This window comes from Neohortaea acidophila, assembly GCF_010093505.1.
Source record: "Neohortaea acidophila strain CBS 113389 unplaced genomic scaffold BDY17scaffold_1, whole genome shotgun sequence".
In the NCBI taxonomy this organism is placed as follows: domain Eukaryota; kingdom Fungi; phylum Ascomycota; class Dothideomycetes; order Mycosphaerellales; family Teratosphaeriaceae; genus Neohortaea; species Neohortaea acidophila.
In genome coordinates, this window is record NW_022985510.1 from 1,682,739 (window position 1) to 1,710,025 (window position 27,287).

General features: G+C 56.9%; 9 protein-coding genes across 9 annotated transcripts; 3 read left to right on the forward strand and 6 right to left on the reverse strand.

The window, feature by feature from the left end:
• Positions 1-171: 171 nt before the first annotated feature.
• On the reverse strand, positions 172-2,375 carry BDY17DRAFT_243821 (armadillo-type protein; the record flags this gene model as incomplete). Its single annotated transcript, XM_033730472.1, has 2 exons — positions 172-388; positions 448-2,375. 2 exons carry the CDS (start codon positions 2,373-2,375, stop codon positions 172-174), a joined length of 2,145 nt encoding a protein of 714 aa, XP_033594337.1.
• A 3,716-nt stretch (positions 2,376-6,091) lies between these two features.
• On the reverse strand, positions 6,092-8,579 carry BDY17DRAFT_17733 (uncharacterized protein). The gene is made up of 5 exons (XM_033729872.1): positions 7,803-8,579; positions 7,557-7,743; positions 7,363-7,500; positions 6,621-7,297; positions 6,092-6,560 (listed from the first exon to the last, which is right to left on the reverse strand). Exons 1-5 carry the CDS (start codon positions 8,104-8,106, stop codon positions 6,313-6,315), a joined length of 1,554 nt encoding a protein of 517 aa, XP_033594338.1. The 5' UTR covers positions 8,107-8,579; the 3' UTR covers positions 6,092-6,312.
• A 1,094-nt stretch (positions 8,580-9,673) lies between these two features.
• Positions 9,674-12,185, reverse strand: BDY17DRAFT_17731 (THO complex subunit 1 transcription elongation factor-domain-containing protein). The gene has a single exon (XM_033729870.1). It carries the CDS (start codon positions 11,938-11,940, stop codon positions 9,832-9,834), a length of 2,109 nt encoding a protein of 702 aa, XP_033594339.1. The 5' UTR covers positions 11,941-12,185; the 3' UTR covers positions 9,674-9,831.
• A 138-nt stretch (positions 12,186-12,323) lies between these two features.
• BDY17DRAFT_320287 (replication fork protection component Swi3-domain-containing protein) lies at positions 12,324-13,223 on the forward strand (the record flags this gene model as incomplete). Its single annotated transcript, XM_033736423.1, has 1 exon — positions 12,324-13,223. One exon carries the CDS (start codon positions 12,324-12,326, stop codon positions 13,221-13,223), a length of 900 nt encoding a protein of 299 aa, XP_033594340.1.
• A 92-nt stretch (positions 13,224-13,315) lies between these two features.
• Positions 13,316-15,146, reverse strand: BDY17DRAFT_17788 (P-loop containing nucleoside triphosphate hydrolase protein). Its single transcript, XM_033729881.1, has 3 exons — positions 14,601-15,146; positions 14,119-14,534; positions 13,316-14,064 (listed from the first exon to the last, which is right to left on the reverse strand). The coding sequence occupies exons 1-3, from the start codon at positions 14,825-14,827 to the stop codon at positions 13,409-13,411; spliced, it is 1,299 nt and encodes a 432-aa protein (XP_033594341.1). The 5' UTR covers positions 14,828-15,146; the 3' UTR covers positions 13,316-13,408.
• A 115-nt stretch (positions 15,147-15,261) lies between these two features.
• BDY17DRAFT_18011 (uncharacterized protein) lies at positions 15,262-17,397 on the forward strand. Its single transcript, XM_033729900.1, has 11 exons — positions 15,262-15,370; positions 15,426-15,567; positions 15,626-15,735; positions 15,788-15,805; positions 15,858-15,924; positions 15,974-16,040; positions 16,103-16,193; positions 16,249-16,345; positions 16,394-16,493; positions 16,547-16,961; positions 17,023-17,397. Exons 1-11 carry the CDS (start codon positions 15,333-15,335, stop codon positions 17,246-17,248), a joined length of 1,371 nt encoding a protein of 456 aa, XP_033594342.1. The 5' UTR covers positions 15,262-15,332; the 3' UTR covers positions 17,249-17,397.
• Positions 17,359-18,371, reverse strand: BDY17DRAFT_314654 (uncharacterized protein; the record flags this gene model as incomplete). Its single annotated transcript, XM_033735838.1, has 2 exons — positions 17,359-17,498; positions 17,564-18,371. The coding sequence occupies 2 exons, from the start codon at positions 18,369-18,371 to the stop codon at positions 17,359-17,361; spliced, it is 948 nt and encodes a 315-aa protein (XP_033594343.1).
• A 1,010-nt stretch (positions 18,372-19,381) lies between these two features.
• Positions 19,382-22,300, forward strand: BDY17DRAFT_289658 (peptidase S8/S53 domain-containing protein). The gene is made up of 6 exons (XM_033732378.1): positions 19,382-19,828; positions 19,885-20,085; positions 20,139-20,576; positions 20,636-21,560; positions 21,618-21,880; positions 21,939-22,300. The coding sequence occupies exons 1-6, from the start codon at positions 19,655-19,657 to the stop codon at positions 22,005-22,007; spliced, it is 2,070 nt and encodes a 689-aa protein (XP_033594344.1). The 5' UTR covers positions 19,382-19,654; the 3' UTR covers positions 22,008-22,300.
• BDY17DRAFT_289660 (uncharacterized protein) lies at positions 22,281-27,034 on the reverse strand. The gene has a single exon (XM_033732379.1). It carries the CDS (start codon positions 26,885-26,887, stop codon positions 22,415-22,417), a length of 4,473 nt encoding a protein of 1,490 aa, XP_033594345.1. The 5' UTR covers positions 26,888-27,034; the 3' UTR covers positions 22,281-22,414.
• Between the last annotated feature and the right edge of the window lie 253 nt (positions 27,035-27,287).

The following is a 27,287-nucleotide window of genomic DNA, read 5'->3' on the forward strand; positions in this document are numbered from 1 at the left end:
TCCTTTTGGGCCCTCGAGAAACCCCCAAAATGCAAAAAGTGATGCCAGTATAAAAGGCAAAGCACAGCGAGGTATGTTAATACAAACAATGAAAAGGGGGGCGCTCTCGACCCGAAGATGTCCGGAAGCAAACGGAACGCTTCGATGCCGGGGATTATAAGGGTATCACATCTATGCAGAAGTAGTCGATGCAGCAGAAGGGTTGGTGGTGGTATTAGTCGCGCTCTCGTCCTCGGCCGCCGCGGCCGTCGATGTCGAGGTGCTGGTCTCGGGCGCGGGGGTGTTTGCGTGAGTGCTGGTCGTGGCGAGCGGCGAGGCGACGGAGGAGGCGTGGGGGTCTGCTGCATCTTCGGGTGCTTCACCGGATGGGTCGAGGGCGGCGAGGGCGCTGTGGATGTGTTAGCATGGGGTGGTTAGATGACAGTGGGAGATGGATAATTGACTCACCCAAAAGCATTCTGGGATGCATTTGTCTCCTCCTTCTTGTCCTTGCTGTCGACGGGAGGCGTGTTCGTACGGGTGGTGTTGCCCGAAGACGAAGGACCAAGGTTGCCACGTCGGCTGCCAGCGCGGGGACCCAGCATCGATCCGCCGGGACCGAGGCTGCCACCGGGGCCAAGTCCACCGCCAGGCTGGCGAGGAGTGCTACCCCGGTTCTGCAATTTGCGGAGGTCATCCATGCCGATGTACGACTTTTGGAAATCGACGGGGGGCTGCATGTTGCCGGAGAAGTTGCGGGCGTCGCCGCGACCGGCAGGCATTCTGCCACCGCCGTGACCACCGCGCTGTGACTGCCGTTGTCGCTCTTGTTCCGCTTTGGCGGCAGCGGCTTCGGCCTCCTCGTGGATTTGCGAGATGGTCTTCGGGCCCTTGGCGTCGTCTTTGCCCTTCCAGTGTGCCCTTCGCAGATCGATCAAGTCCATGATCATGAATCTCGGTCGGCTGGCCAGCTTGTTGCTCTTCAGGAAAGCACCGTCGATGCGATCGAAGTACATGTTGAGCAGGCCGGGACCTTGCTCGTCTTCCTCCATGGTGGCACCCACCGCCCGGAGCAGTGTAGTGAGATTCTCCACGGCCGCTTCGTCGGGGTCGCCTTCAAAGTCCAGCAGCTTCTGCACGCATTGGTGCATGATGCGCACCGTCAACATGCGAAGCTTGTACAGCTGTCCGATGAACTGAATCAATCCCAGACCGCGACGCTTGGCGGCGGCAGCGACGTAGTATTCATCCGACAACAAGACCGCTTCCTGCGACTCGCCTTCCGGCTTGTCGGGCAGATTGACTTGCCAACCCCGCTCGAACTCTTCCTGACATCGGTTGAGGAGGTATTTGCGGAACAAGGCGCCACCGACCACGGGATTTCCAGCTTTGTCTTTGATCGTCTCGTCGCGGATCTCGGTGCTCATGGAAGTCAACATCTTGGCGCAGAACTGCGCGTACATGCCAGCCCAGTGAGCCTCGTCGCAAGCCTTTTCAAACGTAAGCTGGATGACCTGTCGCAATGTCCGGCCATCAGACTCGTTCTTGGATTGTGCGGCAATCTCGAGGATCTGGTCGGAAATCTTGTCGAACTTCTCCGGTGTCATCTTGTTGAGCGCGGCCTTGACCTTGCGCTGCACCATATCCGGCAGCATGTTCCCGCTCACATCGTGCTGTGGTTGGATGGTCTGAGTAATGCTCGTCGGCTTCCAGCCTGTACCGCTCTTTTGGAGCGGAGCGACCTCGATATGAGCAGTAAGCGGCATCTTCGACGCCATCTCGGCCTCCTCCCTCTTGCTCATCGTGCGATCGCCACGGCGACTGCCGCGGCCACCTCCACGGGTGTTCGCCCGATTCGGTGAGTTAGGCCCTTGCATATTGCCCATTGCTTGGAGTGAGTTCGTTCGGCTCATGCCGACAGAACCCATGCCACCGAGTTGGCTTGGGGCGCGACCCATTGGAGGAATGGGGCCCATACCCGGTCGAGGAGCGGCACCTGATGCGAGTGCAAATCTTTCCGCAGAAGTGGTGCCGACCGGCAGCGTCCTTGCTGGACCGCCGCCAAAGTTACCCATGGAGCCGCCGAAGCTATTGGTGGGTTGGCCAGCGCCAGGACGGCCAGATGCTGAGCGGCCAACGTTGCTGGACGGAGTGCGAGCCGATGCAGATCGAGAGGCGTCATCGCTTGGGCCGAGAGTCTCGCGGATCTTCTGGTCCCAATCAACGGACGGCTTCTCCTTGAAGACGTTCTGGAATTGGAGCAAGAATGCCTTGTCGTACGCTCGAGCGTTGCGCGATGCGGTCTGATTGAGCGCCAGGTTGGGCGACGAGAAGCCGTCGGGATACTTGGCCTCCTCCTTGAGGTCGAGGAAGCGAGCAGACTTGAGCGCCTGCATACCAGGAGTGGGCTCCGACGGTTCCACGCGTTTGGAGACGGTCTCGAGCTTGAGAGGATTCGGCTTGGGCTTAGCGGCAGCCGGTCGTGCAGCAGCGCTGCCGGCAGGCTGGGCTGGCGGCGCCATGGTGGGAGGCTGATCGGCTTCCTCGGACATTGGTGTCTCTGTGCCACTGTCTGGCGCAGAGGCACCCGGTCCGAGTTGGGGCTTCTTAAGCGCCGCGAACATGTCCTTCGACGACTCCTCGGCCGTATCATCAGCTTCTCCGCCAGTAGCGGTCTCTCGTTCCCGCTCTCTCTCTGCCTCACGCTCTTCGGCTTCGCGCTCTTGTCGCTTGAGCTCTTCATCCGCCTTGGCAGCTGCCTCCTTCGCTTTCTCCGCGGCCGCATCTTTCTCAATCTTCCTCTTCTCCTGGAAAGCCCGCTCGCGTTCCTCTTCTTCACGCTCGGCGGCTTCCATTTCCGCAATCTCCCGTTCGAGTCGCTCGTCCTCGGTCTCTTCCTTGGGCTCGTCCTTGGACTCGTCCTTCTTCTCATCCTTCTGAGCAAGGCCTTCAACAGCCGCCTCTGCGCTCTCGGCGGCTTGCTTGTCACCAGCATCAACCGCAGCAGCCTTCTCAGCTTCAGCGGAAGCCTCGACAACAACCTCCTTTTGCGCTTCTTCGGCAGGCTTTGTTTCAGCCACGGGCCCTTGCTTGGCCTTTTCAGCCTCCTCAGCCTTCCGCTTCTCCTCTTCCAGCTGCCTCTTGACCTGCTCCTGGAAAGCAGTCTTGGTCTCTTCGGCAGACTTGGTAGGCGGCTTGCTCTCAGGGCGACTTTGCTGGGCGCTCGGCACTCTAGGAGGCGGCGTGGGATTGCTCGGTGTTGACACGATCAGCGGAGCACCGGACGGTGCAGCTGCTGCAGCTGCAGCTGCAGTCGGCTGGGGCTTCGGCTTCTCGAAGCTGATAGCGTTGCCTTGCGCATCGGTGATCTTGATGGCGCTCGACTTCTTCGGCTTCACAAATTGGGACTGAGAAGACTGTGGAGGCTGCGCTTGTGCACTGCCAGAAGCTTGCGCCGGTGGTGCTTGCTGCATTGAAGGCGTCTGAGGTTGGCCCATTGCAGAAGGTGGTCGTTCAGAAGCCTGGGACGCGGTTCGCGACATTTGAGGGGGGTAGAACGGTGGCGCACCCGACTGTGCGTTGAAGGGAGTCGAGTATCTGGGGCTCGGCGGCGGTTGCTGACCGTACCAGTACTGCGGGTAGTAGCCGGATTGCGGATCGAAGTGTGGGTACATGCCCTGCTGCTGTGAAGTCATATTTGTTAGTCTTGGATCTTTTGAATCTGCAGGTGCACTATCGAGCTGGGATGCCGACGGCGACAATTTGGTCCGTGTCCAACAGGATGGGCCTCGTAAGCAACGCGAACAAAGAAAGGGGATATTTACAGGATGCTGCTGAGGTCCCATTCCTGGGTAGCCTCCGTATTGCATGTGCTGGTTGCCCGACATCTGCTGCTGCGGCATGTTAGGCTGAGCAGGGTTGACGGCGGGGCTGTTCCTCCCGCGCTGCTGGAAGGGTGAGCCGGGAGCCATCTGCTGCTGGAACTGCTGTTGCGGCATCGGTCTGGATGGGTTGGACGGCTGCCGGAAGTTCTGCGCTGGTGAAGGCGCACCATAAGGCATGGGCTGGGGATAGCCGCGGCCGCGACCGTTGGGCGGGACGAAGTTGCGGTTCATCGCGCTCGGGTCGCCTTGCATAGACTGCGAAGATTGTCGTCGCTCATGTATGGGGATGCCGGGGCCCAATTGGCTCTGTGGCATTTGGACTTGACGGGACTGCAAACGGGGTTAGCAATGAGGTCATCCAGCAAAATCATTCGGTGTGGACCTACTTGCTCAGCGTCACCTCCCAAGCTGCCGAACGTCACGCCGTTGTTCTGACTCGGCTGTGAGCCGGACAGGGTCAGGCGACCACCACTGCTGAGAGGTGGCTGGTGCGGGATGGGAGACGGCGAGTGAGAGGGGGAGATGACACGAGGATTGCCGTGTGGGGTCGCCAGGGACGCATTCTGCGACTGATGTGGGAGGCTGGCGTTGGGCAGCGGCGAGCCTTGTGAATTCATCGAGCCGAAGTTGATAGCAGGACGAGCGTTGACGCTGACGGGGCCGCCGTTGGGGGTGTAACCCGTGGCGCCGGAAGCGTTGATGACCACGGACGGCTTCCTCCCGTGGTCTGCGGTGTTTGGAGCGCCGTTGGGAACGGCACTCACGGCTTGTGAGCCTCCTTGCGCCATCTGGGACGATGTGACTCCATTCACCGGCGAAGCAGTGGCAGACTTTGCATTCTGGGAGGGCGCGGAGACTCCTGCCGGAGCGGGGGGCGTTTGTGTGGTGGCCGTGATTGCGCTTGCGTAGGAGCGGGCAGGCTGCTGTGCCGGCACAGCTCCTGGAGTGGATGTGGGGTATGCGGAGGCGGTAGAGGGGGCGGGCGCTTCGTTGGGCGTCGTGGTGGTGGATGGATGCTCGGACGTTGGGGGAACGATGCTGGTCATGAGTAGACTGAAGTCGGACAACCGGCGCGTGGCGTGGTGGCAGTTGGAGCGGTTTCAGTCAGTCGTTACACAGTAAGTGACAGTGAGGGCGGCAGTCGGAGTCGAATGCGGTGCGCCGAGGGGACTGCTTTCGCACGTCGTGGCGACGGGGAGTGGAGAGGGGCGAGGCCTTGCGAGTCGTCGTGCGCAGTGAAGGCCGGAGACTTTTCTCGACCGTGACGGCGCGGGGGCGCGACACGGAGGGTGAAGGAAGGGGGGATCGGGCAGTTCCTGCAACGGGGGGTTGCGAGGAATGCGATGCGGGATGGTGTCTGTGTCGATGGGAGTTCCAGACACGCGACCTCTAGGACAGAGGAGATGATGGGAGGGTTGGAAAAGGGAACGGGTTTGGGGAATTTTTCTCACACAAGCCCGGTTAAGGTTTCGGGTAGGCAGCCCCTAGATTCGACGGCTCTTGGCACTAGCGGCTCTCCCTCGTCATATGCCTTGTTGGCGGATGATGGAAAATGCAGCTGCACAGGCGAGGTCACGTTGACAGTGGAATACCAGACACACTGGATGGTCAGGTAGTGCAAACGGCGGGTGGGAGATATTTTAGTTGTTGCTCGGAGCGAAAAGGCGCACGGTGCGACGTTCGCTCGAATACGTGGGGCGAGCAGCATCTCCCATTTTCGACCCGTCCGGCACCGAACCCCATCCGTCACAAAGAACAGGCGACAATATTACGTGGTAGGCCAGGTTGTGGCATCGAATGGCAGTGTCGCGATGAGTCAGAAGTCCACGGTGACACCAGACGGGCGAAGCATCGAATGGATGACCAACAGCCCGCAATCACATGCGGCTACTGCTTGCTTGCTGCCATCCCATACGGAGCAGACGGCAGCTGTGCATGTACCTGTTCAAGAACACGCTCACATGCAGCGTGGTATCATCGATATTCTCACGCTCGCACGCACGGGTGAAGTATCCGGGAATGCCTCGCCCTCCTCCCCATCCACAACACATCGCCCTTAACCTCCCCCCGCTAGCCTCACTACTGACTTGCACCGTCCTGTCTGTCCCCAAGAAATCCTTCGGGGGCAAGGAGTCGTGGCCATGGGTTCATGCAAGCCCCCCGCGAGCTTGGCTACGTCCACTCCATCTGCCGCTTCGCAGGCGACGCCCTTCCTCCCGCGCCGCATGCAGCGTATCATGCCGCATGCATAGACGATTTCCAGCATCCCTGTCGGATTGATTGGCTGGTGACGCGGGGACTTGCACCCCACGCCACGCTTGCCACCCGCGCGCACCGCCACACGCGCATATATTCTCCGCCAATCGTCGTCACTCAGGAACTTGACTGACAACAAGGCAGAGAATGTAGACGCGACCAGGACAGAGGCACGAGGTGTACTATAAGCCATTCATCTTCCTGTCCACGCCTGGCTATCGAATACTTGCTCCCCGGCCCCATCGTTTGGTCGGGGAAATGACTGTCTCTGAAGCCTCGCTGGATGTGCCTCGTATCCCGGTGCTGCTCGACTGCCTTCATTCCTCCACGTCGATGGCGTAGTGTGATGATACTGTAGATACCTATCCGACACTGGCGTCGAAGCAATGGGCGGCCGATGCTGGTACGGCGCGTGATACGTGTACCAAGGACTCTCACTTTCTGCCGAACGTGTTAGTGTTGATGAACCCGCATACTCAGTCTGTTCATTTGCTTCCTTACCCAACGCCCTCACATTTCCCCCCATTCCGTAAGGAGGAGATCTTTCGTCTGTCACTCCATACATATACCCTTCTGCCGACATCGATCCGAAAGTATGGGCTCGAGCGCGCGTGATAGTAGTAGTAGGAGTGGTGACTGGTCCAGGCATCATCTGCGTAGCACTGCCCCAACTCCCAGGGTGCTGCTGTTGCGGCGGCTGCTGCTGCTGCTGCTGTTGATATCTAGCCTCGGGAGCAAACGCGCTCCGAGTCAGCGGAACATGTCGAGTCGCATCGAGATTCGCGCTCATCGTCCTCGAATGTCCCGCTCCAAACACCGGAGGCGAGTACATCGTACTCGAAGCCGATCCCAACGGAACAGCACTGCTCGTCGCCAACGCAGAGCCCGTCAAATACGGCATCGACGTCCCCGCACTCGACACATTTTGTGTTTCTCTTCCGCTCGTCTCCTGCCCTGCCAAGCTCGTCCAGGCCGTCGAATGCGACCGCCACTCCCCCCCGCTCAGCGGCAACAAATGCGCCGATGCGGACGACACAGCAGCCGGGTCGGAATTCGATCGCAGCGGAGGAGCCGGGCGAGGGTGCAGTGCTTGCTTCATATCGAAGTCTGCGGGCAGGGCGCGCGACCTCTTCATGCGTTCTTGGTCATCAGTCGTTAGTCGTCTCATTTTCGCTCGTCTGGAACACATCCTCATCGTTAGCTGTTGCCGTCGAGTGGGTAATGGAAGGCAGTCGTGGCCTACCGGTTCTGAAACCAAACTTGCACCTGTCGGGGTGTAAGTCCGGGGATCTCTCGCGACAGACGCTCACGGTGAGCAGTGTCGGGGTGCGATTGTTTGGCGAATTCGCTCATGAGGTAGCGCGTTTGACTATGCGTGAGCCTGATGAGAGGGGTCAGCATCGTTTGCGACGGCTTGTGAGAGGCAGGGAGATGAACCGAAATCGTTGAGATCTTCGTTTGTGTTCCCTCAATTCCGCTACCGTCACGGTTCTGGGAGCCGTTGATTCGTCTGGCTCGTTGACTGTACCTTCTGTATCCTGGCCAAGGACACGCTGTGGTGGATCGCTGGCGCGAGGGTCTGTCGCAGTCTCGTTCCAAGAGATGGGTGGAATTGAAGACGCTCCTGTAGTCGGGTCAGTCGATGTAAACGCACTCCATACGCCCCGTGCGCGTCGTCTTCACCTTCTTGATGTCCATAACTGTCGTAAGATAGCCGATGGCCCCGACGTGCGGAGCTTGGAACGAATGGATCGACGAGGAGAGCGTTTTGCAAGCTTGCGTGCGTGGTCTGTAACGGTGGATAGAGGACAGGCTGTCTCTCCCATGAGGAATAACTCGAGGCCGACTGCCACTCGCCCACTGTTCCCGCTGATGCGGCCAGCGGAACGATTGAGCGTGACCGGGCGTCAACAGTCCGACTTCTGGTCTCGGGCATTCGAGGACTGGCTGGAGGCGACGGAGGCAGGATTGACTTGTCTCCAGTCATTGAAAAGATGGGAAGAGGAAAGGTGCAGTGTTGAGATCCCGTCCTGTCAGAGCACCGTAGTGCCTTGCTGACATTGTTCGCGGTCAAGTCGGATGTCGTCTTCCTGTCAAGCAAGCGCAATCGGGGTGTCAGAGGTGGTCGACAAGCATCGCAAAAAGCCGGGCCGCGACACGAGGCTGCTGGGCAACGATATATAGATGAATGCGGGTCCTTGACCTGTATGCAACAAGGCAGGCGGCCTCGCTAAGCAGAAAAGGAAGCCGTAGCAACAACAACGGGAGATGATGAGATTGTCGACAACAGTCCGGGGTCCTTCCCAATATCAAAGCAATGTAACTCTATTGCCGGGAAGTGGGATCAAGGACCGCACCGACTACGGCCCCAGCCAGGCGGATAACAGACAAGGCCCCGTCGCGGTAGACGCCAGGCGCGGAAAGCATGCAGACGGCTGCAGCCCATGCCTGGCCGGAGGTCTGCCCTCATACATGCCTAGTGGATCGCCGTGCGTCAACGGAAAGGCCCAGAGCCGCGCAGAGGGCAGGGAAAAAACAAAGCATGACGCCGGATTACCTGCAGTAGTAGCACCCACCGCTCGGTTCGACCTGGCCGAATTGATGCCGGTGGCTGAGAGGAAGAGGTCCTGGGGTCATTTCAAACGTGAGGAATAGCCGGATCTGGACATATTGGAACCCCGGGGTGGCTCCTTCATGCTTCAGAGGTGCGTGTGATAGCGCCAGCAGCGGCAGGCCCCACACCGTAATTGTCCGAGTCCTTTCTACTATCAATGCGACTAGCACGACATCCAGGCGTGTGATGCTTTTTGGGCAGGTGATGGTCATCTCGGTAAGGCGGCCAGGAGTCTGGATTGTACACTCACCAGACGGACAGCCGTGGGAGCGCGAGTCGACCAGGAAACGCGGCATCTCGAGTGTTCACGAGGGCTGTGGATGAGTAGGGTGGTGACCCAAGGCGAAACAGACGCCCAACGGTCGCGCGTCCCTGCATGTCAGGCCTCATCCCCGGGGTGTCGAGGTGAGCTCCCCGGCTCCGAGCACCCTTGCAAGCATGATGGATGGTGGGAAACGGAGCAACTTCCCATCCAAGGCAGCTTTGGTCGGAAAGTGGGAACTTACATGGGCACCACGTGCAAGGAAGACAGTGTCGATCTCTTCGTCCGAGTGCTGATCGACGGTCGGTTGAAGGTGAAGTGCATGCGACCTTCCTATGGCGGCAGCTCGATTCGACTTCTCTCAGCCGCAAATTCTTGCTATGCCGGGTGCTGCGCGCGCCAGTCGAGCAAGGATTGTTTTAGGCGCGTTGGCGAACTGGGCCGCCGTCATTTAACATGGCATGCAAAACAAGTAACGCGGAGATTTGAAGTGTGTCAAACGAGAACGGTCGGTGTTTGATCGTGAAACAGCTGTGCCGTTGACGACATGCGGCGAGGCCCGCCTTTTCCTAACGGTCGTGCATGCGACATGACGGTCATCTCCCAACGGCCATGCTTGGACTTTTACCTCACCTTGTTCGGCCGTCCTGAATGCCAAGGCAACAAGTTTTACCGAAGCAATGAATGTTCGAAGTGTAGCGTGCAAGGTCGATTGAACATGGTAGCCCACACGGGCTTGCAAATGGCAATTTGTAGCTCGACCTGGGGTGTGTGTTAATTAATATCAGAAGGAATGGTCGAGATTCAACTTCGGTAGCGGAAGGTCTGGTGCGACTCTACTGCACTGCAGTGCCTTCATCAGCAACCTCTGACAGAGCCTCTGATGGATCCACCGCCGTCTCCGTCGCAGTGCCTGGTTGTGAGGTCTCCTCTATTGCCATTGACGAGTCTGCCTCGCCGTTCCCTTCACTCTCAGCCGGTGTCTCCTCGACATTCGCCTCGGCACTGTCTTCAGCGGCCTCGACTTCCTCCGCAACAATGCCTTCTGCGGCCTCTGCCTCCGTAGCAATAATTCCATCGGCAGTCTCGATGCCATCATTCGAATCCGTATTCAAAACCACCTCGGCTTCATCCGTAGCCTCCTCCTTCGGAGTGTCCTCCTTCACAGGCCGAAACACCGCATCCAGATCCTTCCCAGGCTCAACGCGGTCCAACAGCCCCAATCGACCCGCTCTCGCTTGCCGCAGAATTCGCCATCGCTTATTCGCCATTGCATTCTCCAGCATGGCTTTCTCATCGTCATCCATCGCCATGTCTAGATCTAATTCGTCGTTCTTGATGCCGTCGATGAGCTCTTCGATAGTCGGGATCGTATATCGCGCGGGATCTTTCAGCGTCTCCAAACCGCCACCGCTTCCTTCCTCTAAGAAAAACAAGTCCATCGCACCGACTGGCTTCTCGGGCACGCGCCGGATCTTCGTCGCTTCTTGCGCTCCCTTGCGAGCCTCCAGTTCGGCCTCGGCAGAGATGGCATCGCGGACGATGGATGGACAGCTTTCGATCTTCCATCGCACCCAATTCTTATCACGCGCCAATACTGTCTCGACCATGCGATTGAAAAGCCTCCCTTCCTGCGTCGAGGACAAGTAACTCGTGATGGTTGATCGAGTGGCGGTGGCCCACTTCGTGTCCTCCTCATTGAGAGTGAAGCTGTGGAGCATAGCTTTGTTTGTGGGGTTCAAAGTCGCCAGCGTCTTCTTCGCTCTCTCCGTCAGAGAGACGAGAAAGTCAATCAAGATGAGCGCTTGCACCAGGATGTGTCGCTGGAATGCGAGATCGCTCAGCTCTAGATCGAAAAGGTCGCGGCTGGTCAAGTACTTGGGGTTGTAGTTGTCCACGAAGTGGTCGCTATCACCGTTGCTTTCGACGCCCATGTCGCTGTGCTCTCCCAATTTGCGCTTCGTCCCTCGTTTGCCATCCTCTGTGGCCTTGGTCTGCACCACTGTCGATGTGCTCTTGAACTTCGCGATCGTGCTGCCGAGGGCCCTTTGGAACGCTTGGAAATTGACGTCTGTGAAGAGTCTGGTGGGGTCGGAGAAGTCTTGTTGCAGTCGCCAAAACATCGGGTAGAGCTCGTTATTAGAAAGCACTTCCTCCTTCGCCTTCTTGGGAGCCGCTTTGGCTGGGATCGCTTTGCCGCCAGGTTTGGTTGGAGGCTGAGGCGTAGCAGCTTTCGGGGTATCAGGCTCAGTTTTGGCCGTCTTCACATCCACCTCCATCTGATCTCCATTTTGCTTGGTGGCATCATCTTGAACCTCGAACTTGGTTGTGTTCTCCACATGAAATTCGCCGCGAAGATTGACGGAGCTCTTGTCGCCGAGGGGGAATGTCTGAAACAGGAAAAAGAAGACCCGGCCACAGAATATGGCATCCTCGGCCCTGCTGAGCCGGCGTAAGAGCTCGTTGCATGCTCGCAAGAAGACGAGGTTTTTCTTGTGAAAGTCTTTTTGCGCAAGCCTTTCGCGGCGCGACTCGAGGTAGTCAAAGACAGTCCTGCATCCGCGAGTGGTTTGGCTGTCCAGGAGCTCTTCGATGAGCCAACACACAAGCTCCGGCGTGCACCTTCCGAGGTCTCCACATAGTAATAATATGTCGAGGAGGTTCCATACTTCCACAAAAGCGGGAGCGTCAATGTCCGTAGAGCTGATTAAAGCGTAGAAGATTTCGCGCGCCGCCATTTCAACAGTGGTATTTCTGTAAGCTTGCTCGTGATCTTCTTCAAAGTCGTCCTGGAGTCCATCTGCTGCGTTCCGAATCTCACGGGTGGGTAACGGAGGTTCAACGCTTACTTCTGGCTTCAGGCTCCGCGCGTGCTCCAGGAGGGCCTGCAACCGGCCTGTGACAGCCACCACAGACGGGAGCTGCGCGGCCGTGGCCATCGTCATCCTTCAAGGAAGACGGAGGCCGGTGGAGAAGTCGCAGTCCAGCTTCATCAGTATAGAATTTTGTGCTTGTTTGCGTGCAGGTTCTGGCGAGCGTGGCTGGCAGCGCTTTCGGCCCTGCACGATTTCGACTCTCGTGGATTTCGTAGATGGCGCGTTTTGGCTGACGTCGGCAACTGTTGTGCGATGCTGTTGGAAACTGAGGTTCAGGTGGCCTTGGTGTCTGCGCAGTGAAGTCCGGCGCAGCCAAAGAAAGTTCAATCAGATGCGACGCACGGACCCCATCGCGTCTCCCAAACCGCGTTGCCAGAACCATCAACCATTCGCACACGAGACATACACATCTCGCATTTCACCGCGTGAGAGACCGCACATTTGCGCCCAAAATGCCTTCAGCAACAACCACCAACCCAACGACAAGTTCGCACGACGAAAACGGGTTCACGACCTACTTCGACGACGCAGTAGAAGACTTCCTCAAAGACCTCCCACTCGACAAAGACAACGCCTCCGCGAACCGCAGCAATGCACGAGCCGAAGAAAGCACAACGAAAGACATCGACGAAGAAGTGCGCATCAAACGCGCGCGCCGCCCGACCGCCAAACTCGACGACACTCGCCTCCTCTCATCCAACGGCATCCCGCGCCTCCGCAAAATCTCCAAAACGCGCCTCAAGTTCCGCGGCAAGGGGCACGAGTTTACGGATATTGCGAACTTGCTGAGTATGTACCAGCTGTGGCTGGACGATTTGTTTCCGAAGGCGAAGTTTAGGGATGCGTTGGGTATGGTGGAGGCGGTGGGGCATAAGAAGCGGTTGCAGGTTATGAGGAAGGCGTGGATTGATGAGACGAAGCCGTTTAGGAATAACGAGACGACGGTGGAGGAAGAGGAGGTGCGGATGAGTGGTGGACTTCCGGGCGATACAGGCAGAGGGGCAGACGCGGAAGCTGAAGAGGTAGGGGTTTCCGGTGTGGTGACGGCGGCGCATTCAACATCAATCGATGCTCCGGATGATGATGAGCTGGATGCCTTGTTGGCGGAGAACACCAACGCTACAACAACTCAAAAGGCGAGCCAGCCTCCGCCACAGAGGGGACCGTTCGAAGAGGAGGACATAGACGATGATGAGCTGGAGGCGTTACTCGCCGAGGAGCCCGAAGCGAACACAGTTGCAAAGCAAGCCAGTGCGCCCATGAGCAATGACAAAGCCACGGGAAGGACACCACCAAGAGAAGACGACTTTGCAGACGAAGAAGACGCCATGGCAGACATGGACTTGTGGTGAGACTGGAACCGCTCAAGCTCATAATTTGTGACTCCTTATGATAGGTCTAGACTGGAAGCACGCAATGATCTGACTTCGTTCCGTGGCATCTCCACGAAGGACAAGCCAGTACGTACAGTTACAATCTGCTGACGAGAAAATCGAACGCCGCGCCATGCCATGCACATGAATGTCTATTCCAACGTCTAAGCGTAGAAGTTGACCGTGTCCTTCTTCTTCGCCTGCACCTCCGCAATAGCATCGACGTAGTGCTCATGACTGATCTTCGAATGTCCCGTCCTCAGCGCAATCATGCCAGCCTCGACACACACCGCCTTGAGCTGCGCACCGCCGAACTCATCCGTACTTCTTGCCAGCTCGGGCCAATTGACCGCATCGTCTACCGTCATCTTCCGGCTGTGGATACGCAGGATCTGGGCGCGAGACTCTTCGTTGGGCAGCGGGAACTCGATCTTCCGGTCCAGACGACCGGATCGGAGGAGGGCAGGATCGAGCACGTCGACGCGGTTGGTGGCTGCTAAGACCTTGACGCGATCATCGGAGGCGAAGCCGTCGAGTTGGTTGAGGAGTTCCAGCATGGTTCGCTGCACTTCGCGATCACCGCTCTTGTCGCTATCAAAACGCTTTGTGCCGATCGCGTCCAACTCGTCGATGAAGATGATTGATGGTGCCTTCTCTTTCGCCAACGCGAAGCAGTCTCGTACTAGCTTGGCGCCATCTCCGATGAACATCTGTACGAGTTGCGGACCAGCGAGTTTGAGAAAGGTTGCTTCGGTTTGTGCGGCGCATGCTCGGGCGAGGAGGGTTTTGCCGGTACCCGGAGGACCGTACATCAACGCGCCTATGGGGTAGGATTAGCATCGGCGGTGACTTCAGTGGCATGAGCGGATCTCACCTTTTGGTGCCTTGATGCCGATCTTCTTAAACCTCTCCGCCTCCTTCATCGGCCACACAACAGCTTCCACAAGCTCTTCGATCTGCTTGTCCAAACCACCGACATCAGTGTACTTCTCCGTAGGCTTCTCATCCACTTCCATGGCCTTCACTCTGCTGTCGTATTCCGCCGGAAGGGTGTCTAGAATCAGATAGGAGTCCTTGTTCACGCCGATGAGATCCCCGGGCTTGAGCTTCTCGTGGTCTACGAGACCGATAAGAGGAAGGAAGATGGTCTGGCGCGTACTCGTTTTGATGACTGCTGATTTGCCAACGCGAGTGGCGTCGAGATCGATGTTTGCGCCCTCCTCGGCCGCTTCGGCAGTGACGTCGAGATCGAGGATTTCGACAACGTTACCAACGAGGTATGGTAGTTGTCTAGTATCAAGAGTCGTCAGTGGGATGGGCTTTCTTGAACACAGTCTGCGCAAGGATAAGTCTTACCGATTATTGTCAATCTTATCCACATTGTCCTTGATCTTGTCATGCATCGCTTGCTTCTCATGCTGGAGGCGGTTGAACTCGCTCTTCATGATGCGTGTGTCGTTCTCGATCAGTCGTCTCCGCGCAACGATGTCTCGTGTGCTAGAGTTGAGGATCTCCGCATCTATCAGATCCTCCTCTTCCTCCTTCTTCTCGTCCTCCTCCTTTTGGCCTTCCGCATCTTTCATGTCGGCGTCTGAGGATTGTGTGGGCTTCTTCTCATCCTTGTCCTTGTCGTCTTGATCCTCCTTCTTACCATCACGCTCCAAATCATCTAACAACACACGTCAGTCGATGAATCTATCGTGTTTGAAAGAGAGCACAAACCTAGGTCTTCCAACGTAGACATGACGGGCAGACGCGGCGGACCGATGAATTCGATAGGTTCTGACTTCGATCGACTTGTTTGGAGGAGGTGTGAGCGGAATCTGATCGGAGATGGCGATGATGAGACTGGTTGATGACGCCGAAGAAGTGTAGGTAATGTGGACGTTTAAGCAGCTGGAGGCGGCCAGAGTGTTGCGACACATCTAGAAGAGGACCGAGCTTCCATGCCCGCCCGGCCCGTCCCGCCGAACCCTACCGGCACATCCCATCTCGTGGCATTGACATGAACTTCACCCCACGGAGTTCAACGAGAGCACACATACTTGGCCGTCCACGGTTCGTCGAGAACCTGGACGCTATACGATCATGATAGGAGAACCGCTTTCTCGGCGATGCGCCGCGCAGTATGTGAACAGTCAGCAACGCCTCGCTTCCCTGCCGCTGACACCACCGCACCAGGCTGTCTTCTTCTGCCAGGAAGACGACGAATCCGCGGCGTCTCCCGCAAGTCTGGTCAGCAAGTTATGCCTCACAGGCACCAGATCAAGTCAATACCTGGCCCAAAGGAATTTCATTGGAGAGGCAGCATGCGCGGATGATTGTAAGCCATGCCAGCCTGTCAACTCCGTCGGAGCATTTGAATGACCGAGAGTACACAGCGACCAGTCCCTGTCGTCTTGTCAGGAGCGCACGACCGGCTTATTCGAGTGAATCGGACTTCGCTTGAGGTGCAAGGACAATCGTCTGCAGATGCCTCATACATACCGATGTATGGAAGTGTGCTTTCCCCGTGTCTAGTCTACCGTACTGATATTCGATAGATCCGGTAGATGGCTAAGGTCAGATTGCGGATACGCTATAACAGCTGTAGCACACGTGCTGACTTTGCAGGGATAATTGTGGTTGTAACCAGTGCCGTAATCCAGAGACCGGTCAGCGACAAATGAACGTGTTCAAGGTATCGTTGATCATCTTATCCCCCGTCTGCAACCACTGACTAGTTCTAGGGCGTTGTGAATTGCGACATTGCACGAATAGAAACAAGCAAAGGAGGCGCCCTGATTCACGTCACCTGTACGAACCACCATGTCCTCCCTGTACATTCTCCTAATGTTGATGATTTCCTGCATGATTAGTCGGCGATGAACACCAAACGACATTCACCCAAGAACAGCTACGGCTGCGAAGTCATTCCGAAACCCACTACAAGAGACACGGAATAGTGCAGTAAGTGAGACTTTGGCCCTATCCGGCACGATAAGGATGGCTGACATCCGTCAAGACCGACGATGTGGAACGCTGGCATATCGTCTGATCCCCCAAGCGTCGAATTTGCGAGTGTAGAGAAAGAAGGAGTTGGTCTGCTTCTTCAAAAAATTGTATGTCCGCTTCGACTTTTTTGTTGATCGCTATTGACCCATCTCCAGCGCGTGTATGGATTTTGTTTCGTCGATGGCATGCCTGCCACACCAGAAGCAACGGAATCTCTCCTGACAATGATCGGGCCGATTCGAAACACGCACTATGGTAAGATGTCCTCCCCTTTGCCATGGTCCTGATACTCATCCGTCTGCTCGTAGGCGGCTTCTACGACTTCACGTCCAACCTGTCGTCCAAAGACACAGCCTATACAAATGAAAGCCTTGAGCCGCACACCGACAACACCTACTTCACCGAGCCCACGGGCCTACAGGCACTTCATCTCCTCTCCCACACCGATGGCAGCGGAGGTCAGAGCTCTTTGGTGGATGGCTTCGGCGTTGCAGCTCAGCTATACGAGAGTGACCCCAAGGCGTATAGATTTCTGAGTACCTACGGTGTGCTTGGGCATGCGAGCGGAAACGAAGGGATCAGCATCCAGCCTTCCCATGCCGTGCCAGTCCTGTCTCATCACCCAAGGATGGGTTTTCTCGAGCAGGTACGCTGGAACAATGCCGACCGCGCGGGCATCGACGGCAACTTCACTGCGGTGGAGAAGTGGTATTCCGCTGCTGCGTGAGTGTTGAAAGAGTAGCCTTTGTCTGCAGTTGAGAGTCTCATGCTGACCCTTGTGTAGCAAGTTTGATGCGCTCATCAGCAAGCCGGAGAACCAGTACGTTTTCCAACTCCAGCCTGGCAGGCCTGTGATTTTTGACAACTGGCGCTGTCTGCACGGCCGGACGGCTTTTACGGGGAAGCGAAGGATGTGTGGTGGCTACATCAACCGGGACGACTTCATTTCCAAGTATCGCGCAACCAACATGACAGAAGAGGACATTCGCGCCTCGACTGTGACCGGGTAGGGATTGGATTTTGGACTTGGACCGCCTTCTCATTCTTGACCTACGTCCAGGAAGAGTTCAAGCTGGTCTATCAGCAGACGTCTGTAAGCCCGGTTTGCTGTGGACCACCACTACTTAGGAAACAGGGCAGGAAAGAGCGCCGTGATGCCTTCCTGCTCGAGAACATCACAAACCCTCTGCCCTCCATACCCATGCGCAAAATCCTCCTGCGCATCCAAGTTCCCCGATTTCATGCAAAGGAGTGTACGACCTAGACAAGATCAGATCGTCAACAAAAGCACTAGAATTCATCTCCATCTCAATTTGACAGCTTACCATCCGTCCCCTCATCGACTGCACACCTCCCCACAGCCTCCACCACCGTCTCAATGGGCGTCCATGGCAACACAAACCCCGTCGCCTTACTCGGCTCCTCCACATTCTCAATCTGATGCACCTTCTTCGTCAACGGCGTCAACACATACCCGGGCGCGACATTGTTGATCCTCGCATTGACCTTCTTCCCCTCGCCGCGAATGCTGCGGAACAAGCCTCGGACGCCGTATTTGGACGTCGCATACCCAGTGTTGTAGGGGAGGTCCATGTAGCCCGTCATGCTAGAGATGAGCACGAGCGATTTCCTCAACGAGGCTGACGAGCCGCCGGAAGATGATGACGCAGACGGCAGCCGGAAGTAGTGCAGCGCCAGGTAGGTAGACATGTACTCGCCAATAAGATTCACCTCGAGCGCCTTGTACGCAGGCTTCGCAGGCGTAGCCTCAGCAGCGGAAGACGGAGCCGGCTGATCGAGCACGAGATCCACGAGGCCTCTCCGCTCGCCATCCACGCCGGCGAATAGGACAGCTACATCGATCGTTTTGGACGGGGCGAATTCCGCGGCGTGCTTGAATGCCGCTGCCGACGACTCCCAGTCGGTGGTGTTGCATTTGACGAACGTTGCGCGCTCGCCGAGGTCCTGGGCGATACGTTGCCCTGCGTCTTCTTGCAGGTCGGCGAGGGTGATGTAGGCGCCATACTGGTAGAACTTGCGCGCGGTCGCTTCGCCTAGGCCGCTGGCGCCGCCGGTGATGATGACGGAGCGGTCTTTGAGGAGGTGCCAGTCGATGGGGGAGGAGGAGGACATTGTGTGATGGAGGTGATTGTTTGACGTTAATTACTTTACTTCAATACGGGATTGGACAGTTGTTGAATTGGATGGATTGGAAGGTGAGGAGAGGCGTTGTAGGGATACTGATCTGGCATCTGTGGAGGTACCTTGGCTGCTCGCCTTTCCCCTCACTTGGGTTGTTACCTGCACCCAGAGCCGAGAGCCTGATTACGCTTACGTGAACTGTCTCTTGGAATACTGTAAACAGCTGCGGATATCCTCTTCGTGCTCGATGTGTTGCAGAAGATACAGCAGACGGAGAAGGAAGACATGGATCTCCCTTCACCCGAACATCAGACACGCTGCCGAACCGCTGCTCCACTGGTTTCAAACCAGCCTTCTAGTCTGGCTCGACGGCTCGGCTTTCGATGCATGGAAATCTCGCAATCTTCCGGTCTTCACGTGCGCTAGTCTGTACTACGAGAGCACGATATCGCACGAAACGTGGTCTGCGCGCGGCGAGTCCCCGGAGTGGGATCGTCGTCGAGTCATGTCTCCTTTGGCGCAACAGTATAGCGTATTCCGGGGTCTTGCTCGGTTAGCCCGGCCATGCTGTTATAGCGTGCGCCGGTAATGATTCGGCGACAGGAGCACGCTATCAACGAGACTTGCGGGTCTGCTCAAGCATTGTGAGATGAGTTGATTCCCCTTCAACCAGTTGTATTGGAGGAGACGTATGATATAAGCAGTAGACAAGTCGTCATTGATATTCTCGACTTTGCAATAGGACGGCGGAGTAGAATGCCTATACTGATAAGAGGGGTGTTGCTGGACGCGATTAGTTGCCAAAGTTGGTACTCTAGCCTCCTGGTGCGACTGCATAAATTAGCAATCTCCAGCGCGATGCTTGTTGTAGCTTAAGCCGCCTAAGCTATCTTGCCTGGACTGACCCTGGGGAGAGATGAGTGTGGGGAGGGTGGAGTCGCGGGTGCGTGCACCACGCTGCTCCCAGCCCAGAACTTCATCGTCCTCCCTCGCTCCAACACCATCACGCCCTTGCTACAAACCCCCTCGCGTGCGCACCGTCCTTGTTTATCGCGGCTCATCTGGGATAGTTGCTCGCAATAGGAAGGTGACTATGCTCTCGTGCGGGTCTAGTCCCTCTGGACGGCCTCTAGCCATCCGATGAGAAGCGATCATGAGGCAGATAAAAGCAGCGATGGCCTCCCATCGTGAGTCGGTCTTGTTTCCCATCATCTCTTCCGCCTTCGGGTACACGTCGCTCGTTTCATAGGGTCTACGCAGAAGACTCCTTCACAATGCTCGCCCCCACGCTCCTTTCCTTCTCTACTCTCCTTTTGGGTGCTTTGGCATCTCCCCACGTTGTCCATGAGAAGCGCAGCATTCATACCGACCGCCAGTGGTCGAAGACCACCCAGTTGGACTCCAATGCAATCCTTCCTTTCCGCATTGGTCTGACGCAGGGCAATCTCGTACGCAGACTAGCCAACGTATAGGTGAAGATGATCACACTGACAATCCGATGTAGGAGCATGGAGATGGCTGGCTCATGGACGTCTCCGACCCCGCCAGCCCGAATTATGGCAAACACTGGACCTCTGCGCAGGTCATTGATGCCTTTAAGCCCAGCGAGGACACCATCCGATCCGTCCATGACTGGTTGGTCGAAGGCGGCATCGACTCCACTCGACACCGTCTCTCTGAAGGCCTGAACTGGCTGGAGTTCCACGTAAATTCCATATACTCAGCGTCGGGTTGACTACCGCTAACTCTCGACCACAGGCCACCGCGAGCGAGGCCGAGTCTCTGTTCAACGCCAAGTACCACGTCTTCACACATGCTGCTACCGGCACCCGTCACATTGCCTGTGACGAGTACAGCCTCCCCGCCCACATCCAGTCTCACGTCGACTTCATTACCCCGGGTGTCCATTTCGATGCCAAGACCAGAGACAACACCATCGAGATGTACGACGCTGAGGGCAACCAGCTCGAGAAGCGTGGCAACCCGTGGTGGCCGGGCCCGAACCACAGAGGCCCGCATTGGCCTGGCTGGCCCGGTTGGCCCGGCCCCGTCCCCCACAACCCCATGTGGCACCCGCACCCGGCTGCTAGCAACATTTGCAACGACTCGTTCGTGACGCCTTACTGCATCAGGTTGCTGTACGACGTGCCTACTGATCTCACTCCCGCCGAGGGCAACTCTGTTGGCATCGTCGAGGTAAGAAAGCCTAGGAGCCTTGTTGCAGTGGCAAAAAGCACTAACCCGTGACTTCCTAGTACACCCCGGAGACCTTCCTCCAATCCGACCTGAACACCTTCTTCAAGGCCTACGAACCGCAAGCCGTGGGAGAGGCCCCGAAGTTCGATTCGATCGACGGCGGTTACCTGTTCCGAGGCTACAATACGACGAACTCCTTCGGATACCTTGGTGAGCCGTCGCTTGACCTTCAATACGCCATGAGTCTGTTGTACCCGCAGAACGTGGTCCTCTACCAAGTCGGAGACCTCGCGGAAGCATCCAACACCTCCTTCAACAACTTCCTCGACGCCATTGATGCCAGCTACTGCACCTACGACGGCGGCGATACCCCCGGACTCGACGCGGTGTACCCGGATCCCTACCCAGGCCCCCACTCCTACAAGGGCAAGGAAGACTGCGGCACCTATGCGCCGGCCAAAGTTATCTCGACCTCCTACGGCTACGGCGAGTACCAATTGCCCGCTTCTTATGAAGTCCGCCAATGCCACGAGTACATGAAGCTGGGATTGATGGGCGTCACCTTCGCCTACTCCAGCGGAGACTACGGCGTCGGCGGCTACGGAGGCCAATGCGTGACCGCAGATGGCAACGTCACCGATGGAACATCTGGTATCTTCGTGCCAGACTTCCCCGCCAGCTGTCCCTACGTCCTGGCCGTGGGCGCGACTCAGATCCGCAATGGTACCAACAACGTTGCCGCCGCCATCAAAGCTGGTCAGCAGCCCGAGGTGGCCATGGAGCTCTACCTCACCCCCGAAGGCCTCGTCGGCACCGACTTCCCCATTGGCGCGAACCCCATCGGCAAGAACGTCTTCAGCTCCAGCGGCGGCTTCTCCAACGTCTTCCCCCTCCCCTCCTACCAGCAGTCTACCGTCACCGCGTACAACAAGAAGTACGCCCCCAACTACCCAGGCCAATACAACAACTCCGGCAACGCCAGAGGTAAGTTTCTATCCCAAGACGTAACCCCGCCATGCACTGACCGTTCAACTAAAAAAGGCATTCCCGACATCGCCTCTAACGGCGCCTGGCTCAGCATCGTCGTCAACGGCAACTTCTCCCAAGTCTTCGGCACCAGCTGCGCCGCCCCGACCGTCTCGGCGCTGCTCGGCCTCATCAACGGCGAGCGCATGAAGGCCGGCAAGAGCTCCGTCGGCTTCGTCAATCCCACGCTGTACGCCAACCCGCACGTGCTCAACGACGTTACTGCTGGTGGTAACCCCGGCTGCGGCACGTACGGTTTCAACACTGAGGTTGGATGGGTAAGTTGTTGTCATGAGTCTGCTTGTAGATGAGTTTGATGGACTGACGTACTCCTAGGATCCCGTCACTGGCTTGGGTACTCCGAACTTCCCCAAGATGCTGCAGCTCTTTATGAGTTTGCCATAGAGACGCTGGTGAGAGATGGACGTTACTTGCGATCTGGCCGAAGTGCCGACAAGATGGACACTTTGAAAGTCTTGCAGCAAAGAAGGGGCGTAGAAGGATCAGCTAGTTGTACAAATAGTCAGAAAATACACAATGAGGTACTATCGGTCTGCCTTTAACGTAAATCACCGAAGCCGCATAACTCGTGCTGTATGTGATTGATCTCACTCGGACCCACGTAGTAGGGCTGTCAGGTGGTCCAGGCACGTCACTCAGGCCTTGTTGCATGACTAGCACGATTCGATGCACATCAATAGATTCGGACTGCAGTACACTAAAATCGGGGTATCTCGCAGACCACACGCAATGCAAACAACGATGTTGAATCTTTCCATCCACCCCATTTTCCTCCTCCCTACTTCTCCCATCTAGATACTCGCCCGCCTCGGCGCCATAGTGCGCCGCAAATTCCGCCTCTCCTCCGTCTCCTCCTGCGCAGGCAACACGCCCTCCTCGCGCAAATCCGCCAAATACTTCTTCCCAAACTGGTACCCGAGCTGGTAAATCTCGTCAAACTTGCCAAAATCCAGGGTGCCGTAGGCGTCGATCGGGGGGCGCATGTAGCGGCACCCGGGCAGCGTTTTGGCGCGCTCGAGCGCATCGACGGAGCTGACGTACGCGAGGCGCGCCTGGATTTCGGAGAGCGTGGGGGGGTTCGGGTGCGAGGAGAAGGGGTTCCAGCGGTTCAGGCTGGCCCAGAAGCCGGACAGGGAGTCGCCGTAAGCTTGCGGGCGGTCGTCGTCCGGGGCGCCGACGTCGACGGCGAAGATGACGTCTGCGCCGAGGGATTTCATGTGGGACACTGTTAGGTTGTCGACGTAGCCGCCGTCGAGGAGCATGTTGCCCTGCTCGCACATGGGCGGCAGGAGGCCGGCGAGGGACATGGAGGCGCGCACGTAGCGCCAGACGTAGCCCGAGGTGTGGATTTCGGAGCGCGACTTGGTGATGTTGGTCGAGTTGCAGTAGAAGTCGAGCCAGAAGTCTTCGATCTGGCTGTTGCCGAAGGTTTTGAAGATGCCGCGGTTGAACTCGTGGCCGGTGGTGTAGGAGGCAGAGGGGTAGGTGAGATCGAGGGCGAAGCGCCACATGCTGCCCATGCGGCCGGCGAACTTCTTCACGCGCCCGTACATGGGCACCACGTCTGCGTCTTGGGCGTAGACGGCGCCGATGAAGGCGCCGATGGATGTGCCTCCGATGATGTCGATGGGGTAGCCTGCTTCTTCGAGAGCACGAATGATTCCGACGTGGGCGAGGCCACGGGCACCGCCGCCACCTAGGACCAGCCCAACCGACTTCCCACATAGCCTCCTTGCAAGACGATGGAAATCGCCCTTGAAAGGCGTCTCGGCTGAATACAAAGGAGTCTGCCGAACACGCCTGGACGTATACTTGTGGATTTCAGCCTGCAGCACTTGCACACGCTGCTTGAGGGCATTCTGGAAACGCTTGGGCAATCCGTGCACCGGCTGCTCAGGTGCCGTTCGAGAGAACATCTGCACATGGTGATGGCCGCCATTGACCCACGGCCGGTTGCGGAGCCACGAACGTGTCAAACCGGAAGGACAGTATCTCTCCGAGTGCAGCAAGACTAGCTCCTTTCTCGCCGTGGTCTTTGTCGTCAACATGAAGCGCTCATACTCGCCAATGCTGGGTGAGCCTTCGGCAAGTCCAACGAGTAGTATGCAGTCGGCCTGACTGATGCATGTTTCGGTCCAGGGAGACCCGACACTGGTATCGGCGACATACAACACCAGACCGTACTTCTCCTCTAAATCTGCGAGGTATTGCGATAGCTTGAGTTTGCCCATGCGACTGAATGCGTGCCGGCCGAGGTGGTTGAGGATGGAAGATTGATTGAGGGTCGTAATGCCGTCAATGGTGCCAATTTGCGTGAGGGCAGCGTGCAGCTTGTTGCTGAACTCAATGACAGGTACACCGGCTGTAGTCGGGATGATTGCGATGGTCCGTAGGTTGAAGTTGGAAGTTGCTTGAGATCTCGACACGGCCAGCTTGCTCTCCATGAAGGATTCGTTCATTGGATTCTCGATCAGTGCTCGCATCCGAGACGCGATAATCTTCGACACCTTGATTGTGATTCCGGGATGCTCCTGCGCCAGACTGTTGAAGAGAGTTTTGGGGAATTTGGCCAGCTCCGTATCTCGAATAGCGACCAGCGTACCAGGTCGCGTAGTCTCGGTAAGCACCTCAAGCTCGCCAACACTGTCACCCTGACCGTACTCCCCGATGACTTTCATCTTTCCGTCGGAATTCTCCTGTATGGATCGCAGGCGTCCGTTGAGCACAATGTAAATCGCATCGCTCTCTTCCTTCTGATGATACAGCACCTGGCCAGAGTTGACTTGCACCCATTCCAAAGCAAAGTCAATGTGAAGGATGAGGCGCGGGAGCAGACTGGTCAGCCGCTTTGCCATTGTCAACAAGACAATCGGGTAGCGCTCCACGATCTTTTCAATGGCTACTCGAGGGAGGAAGCCAACGTAGACATCGGTCTTGGCGGTCACGTCGATGAAAGATCGATACGACGACACGGTGCCCAAGTAACCGGCCAGCCCACCGGGTTTGATAAGAAACAAGCTTTTGTTGGATTGCTTTCTCCGTCGCGACTGTTCTCTTCCGCCTCGTGATCCGCTTTTCCGCGCGGCGGATCCTCGCCGCTGGTTTTGGGGATACGGTGCATCAGCTGCACTGCTTGCATCCAAGGGCATCGTCCCTAGGACATTATGGTGTTGATCATGGTCATCGACAGATGAGCTAACATCAAGAAAGCCGTCAAGAACGTAGTAGAGGCCAGGGTTGCGCTCGCCTTCTTCGACCAATATCGAGCCCTGTGGAAAGAACACAATCTCCAGATCATTCTTGAGGTCCTCGATCAGATTGGAGGTACCTCCAAGGCTCGAAGCCGATATTGAAGCCGCGGATGAAGAGTCGTCCGTGCCTTCATACGGATCGATAAAACCAAAGGCGTTGTTGAAGACGGCAGTCTGTCGCTTCGAGTCGAAAGACACCAACCACGGAGATGGTGCAGCAGATGTCGGCCGCTTCGAGGCTGGCGAGTTCGTCAAGCCGATGGCCTTGGCAATGCATTCCATGATGCATTCACGGAACAGCATGTCCTGGTCCATGGATTCCTGGCGGTGCATTTGCACTCTTGGACTTGCCGACAGATTGAAAGAATCGCCACTTTGGTGTCCCGGCTGTCCGTTCATCACGCCTTGCCCAGCATGCGGGGTCGAATATGGCTGGGAGAAGCTACCGGGCTGCGTTTTCCTACCTGGATGCCGTGCTTCGTGAAAGCTGTTAGTAAGTAGGTCCCCCGGGCTGATAGCATGGTTCTCGCCCTCGGGTTCGCCAGTGGTCTTGCTCGCCACCATTTTCGCGTGAACCGCAGCATCTCGCCGGAGGCTGCTACTAGCACGACGCCGACGATCAGCCACTCGTGGATTATGTAGAGCAATGCCCTTCATGCTCTCTTCTGGACCGATGCGTTCTTGGTCCTTGCGAAATTTGTCCTTCAATGCCTGTAATGCCTGGCCCCGAAGAAAGTCTGGCAGGTCAAAGGTGGTGTAGCGGTCCATCAACCGCTCAGTTCGTAAGACTTCACTAGTGAGGCCAAGGTATGCATGGCCGGTGGATAGCGTCACGCGTTGCAGGCGGGTCAGAATGACTTGCACGATGTGTGCGGTTGCCTTGGGATAGATTTTCGTAATCCGGTGGAAAGCGCTGGCAGGTATCACAGCTATGGTAGTGTCGACAGTCGCTCTGGCCACGATGTCTGGGTGTACGGAAAATGCCTTCTTAGTCTTTGCGGTCGGTAGTGACACGCTCTCCCTTCGGCTCGGTGGCTGAGTAGTGTCCTCTTGACCGCCATCCAAATGCAAAGGTGGTGGCTCCTTCAGGTTTCCCGGCGGATCATGGAGTGACGCCAAATTGCGATGGCTTGAGGCGGGACGAGAGCCAGCGTTCCACGGAAACGATCCTTCCCCGATGGAATTAGGAGTTGCATCACCACGCTGAGGTACGTCGTTTTTGGAGCTGCTAGTCGAATGCCGGTGTTGCGGATCGTCTTCCTCTCCAGCTCTCATTTGGACATCATCTGTGAAGAGGGATAAGATGGAGAACAAGGAAGACATGGGTGCACCATTCTTCACTTCGGTCAACAGTTGATAGCTTCGATTCCCGTGGTCCCGCTCATCATGATGGTCGTCCTCGTTGAAGCTGTTCTCATTGCTCGAGTCGTGGTCGACTTCCCGGCCGGACTTGACGAAGATTTGAACGAGACCATCCACTACTAAGCAGAAGCCTTTCTCCTCCTCCAGTAGTATTGTTTCGCCGGCAATCAGCTTCCGCGTCTGCATCGTTCGCGTGAGCTCATGGAAGACGGGCCGTTCCAAATAGCCAAAGACTTTGATGGCGCTGAGAAACTCATCGAAGTAGTTGGACAGTCCCGGCTTGGTGTCGGATTCACGAGTGTCGGGGAAGATCTCTACTTGAGGCTCCTTCCTCTGTGGCTCTGGCGGCAGCCTCGAGTAGATGTTGAGGAAACGATACCGGACGAACCAGCTGATGGTGGACACAAAGACCAGGACCACCAAGAGGATCGTGGTCATGTTCAGAGTTAGAGTCAAGCTGGTGGAAAAGAAAGTAAACAGCCATGTCGGAAGAGTGAGGGTCAGGAACCCGATCAGCCAGTAGAGCACACTCGGCACGATGGTGAGCAGCCCGAGCAGGAGTCCGCCCAGCATACTCAGAGCAGTGGTGGCGCTCACGTTCGCGTCTGGTGCGGCGGAAAGGGAGGCGTTGAGTCGAAGGGAGGTCGACATGGCGCGGAGAGAGTTTGGGGCTAGTCGGTCGAGCTATCCATCACCTGCAGGTACATGTGGCGACCATCTCTCGCCCGTCTCCAACCAAATGATGCACGCGAAGAGTAGAAGAGCGGGCAAGACAAGACGTTTCCTCCGCCAATAGCGTGAGGAGCACGCGGCACACATCGCTGAGGTTGGAATGACATGTGAAGTTTCCGACCACGACTTTAGTCATCGAGCCTTTCCTGCTGGCCTCTCCAGCCTCTCTCAGTTCCTGTTCCGAGCGGCTGAGCGGCTGAGCGGCGGAGTCACATATACTCGTACATGCTCTACATATAGCTGATGAAACGGAGCAACTGAATCACATCCATCACTCCCTTTGGATCAACATCGCCCCAGTCCTGGAGACCTTGCACCA

Bases quoted from the DNA above. Each gene is read 5' to 3' on its own strand.
- BDY17DRAFT_289658 (XM_033732378.1), top strand. From the start codon at position 19,655: ATGCTCGCCCCCACGCTCCTTTCCTTCTCTACTCTCCTTTTGGGTGCT. The intron at 19,829-19,884 runs GTACGCAGACTA...AATCCGATGTAG, and splicing joins GTCTGACGCAGGGCAATCTC to GAGCATGGAGATGGCTGGCT. The intron at 21,881-21,938 runs GTAAGTTGTTGT...ACGTACTCCTAG, and splicing joins TCAACACTGAGGTTGGATGG to GATCCCGTCACTGGCTTGGG.
- BDY17DRAFT_18011 (XM_033729900.1), top strand. From the start codon at position 15,333: ATGATAGGAGAACCGCTTTCTCGGCGATGCGCCGCGCA. The intron at 15,371-15,425 runs GTATGTGAACAG...CCACCGCACCAG, and splicing joins TCTCGGCGATGCGCCGCGCA to GCTGTCTTCTTCTGCCAGGA. The intron at 16,962-17,022 runs GTGAGTGTTGAA...ACCCTTGTGTAG, and splicing joins AAGTGGTATTCCGCTGCTGC to CAAGTTTGATGCGCTCATCA.
- BDY17DRAFT_17731 (XM_033729870.1), bottom strand. From the start codon at position 11,940: ATGACGATGGCCACGGCCGCGCAGCTCCCGTCTGTGGTGGCTGTCACA.
- BDY17DRAFT_17788 (XM_033729881.1), bottom strand. From the start codon at position 14,827: ATGAAAGATGCGGAAGGCCAAAAGGAGGAGGACGAGAAGAAGGAGGAA. The intron at 14,535-14,600 runs GTAAGACTTATC...TCTTGATACTAG, and splicing joins GATAAGATTGACAATAATCG to ACAACTACCATACCTCGTTG. The intron at 14,065-14,118 runs GTGAGATCCGCT...CCTACCCCATAG, and splicing joins CGGCATCAAGGCACCAAAAG to GCGCGTTGATGTACGGTCCT.
- BDY17DRAFT_17733 (XM_033729872.1), bottom strand. From the start codon at position 8,106: ATGACTGGAGACAAGTCAATCCTGCCTCCGTCGCCTCCAGCCAGTCCT. The intron at 7,501-7,556 runs GTTCATCTCCCT...CCCTCTCATCAG, and splicing joins CGAAGATCTCAACGATTTCG to GCTCACGCATAGTCAAACGC. The intron at 6,561-6,620 runs GTAAGGAAGCAA...CACGTTCGGCAG, and splicing joins GGGAAATGTGAGGGCGTTGG to AAAGTGAGAGTCCTTGGTAC.
- BDY17DRAFT_289660 (XM_033732379.1), bottom strand. From the start codon at position 26,887: ATGTCGACCTCCCTTCGACTCAACGCCTCCCTTTCCGCCGCACCAGAC.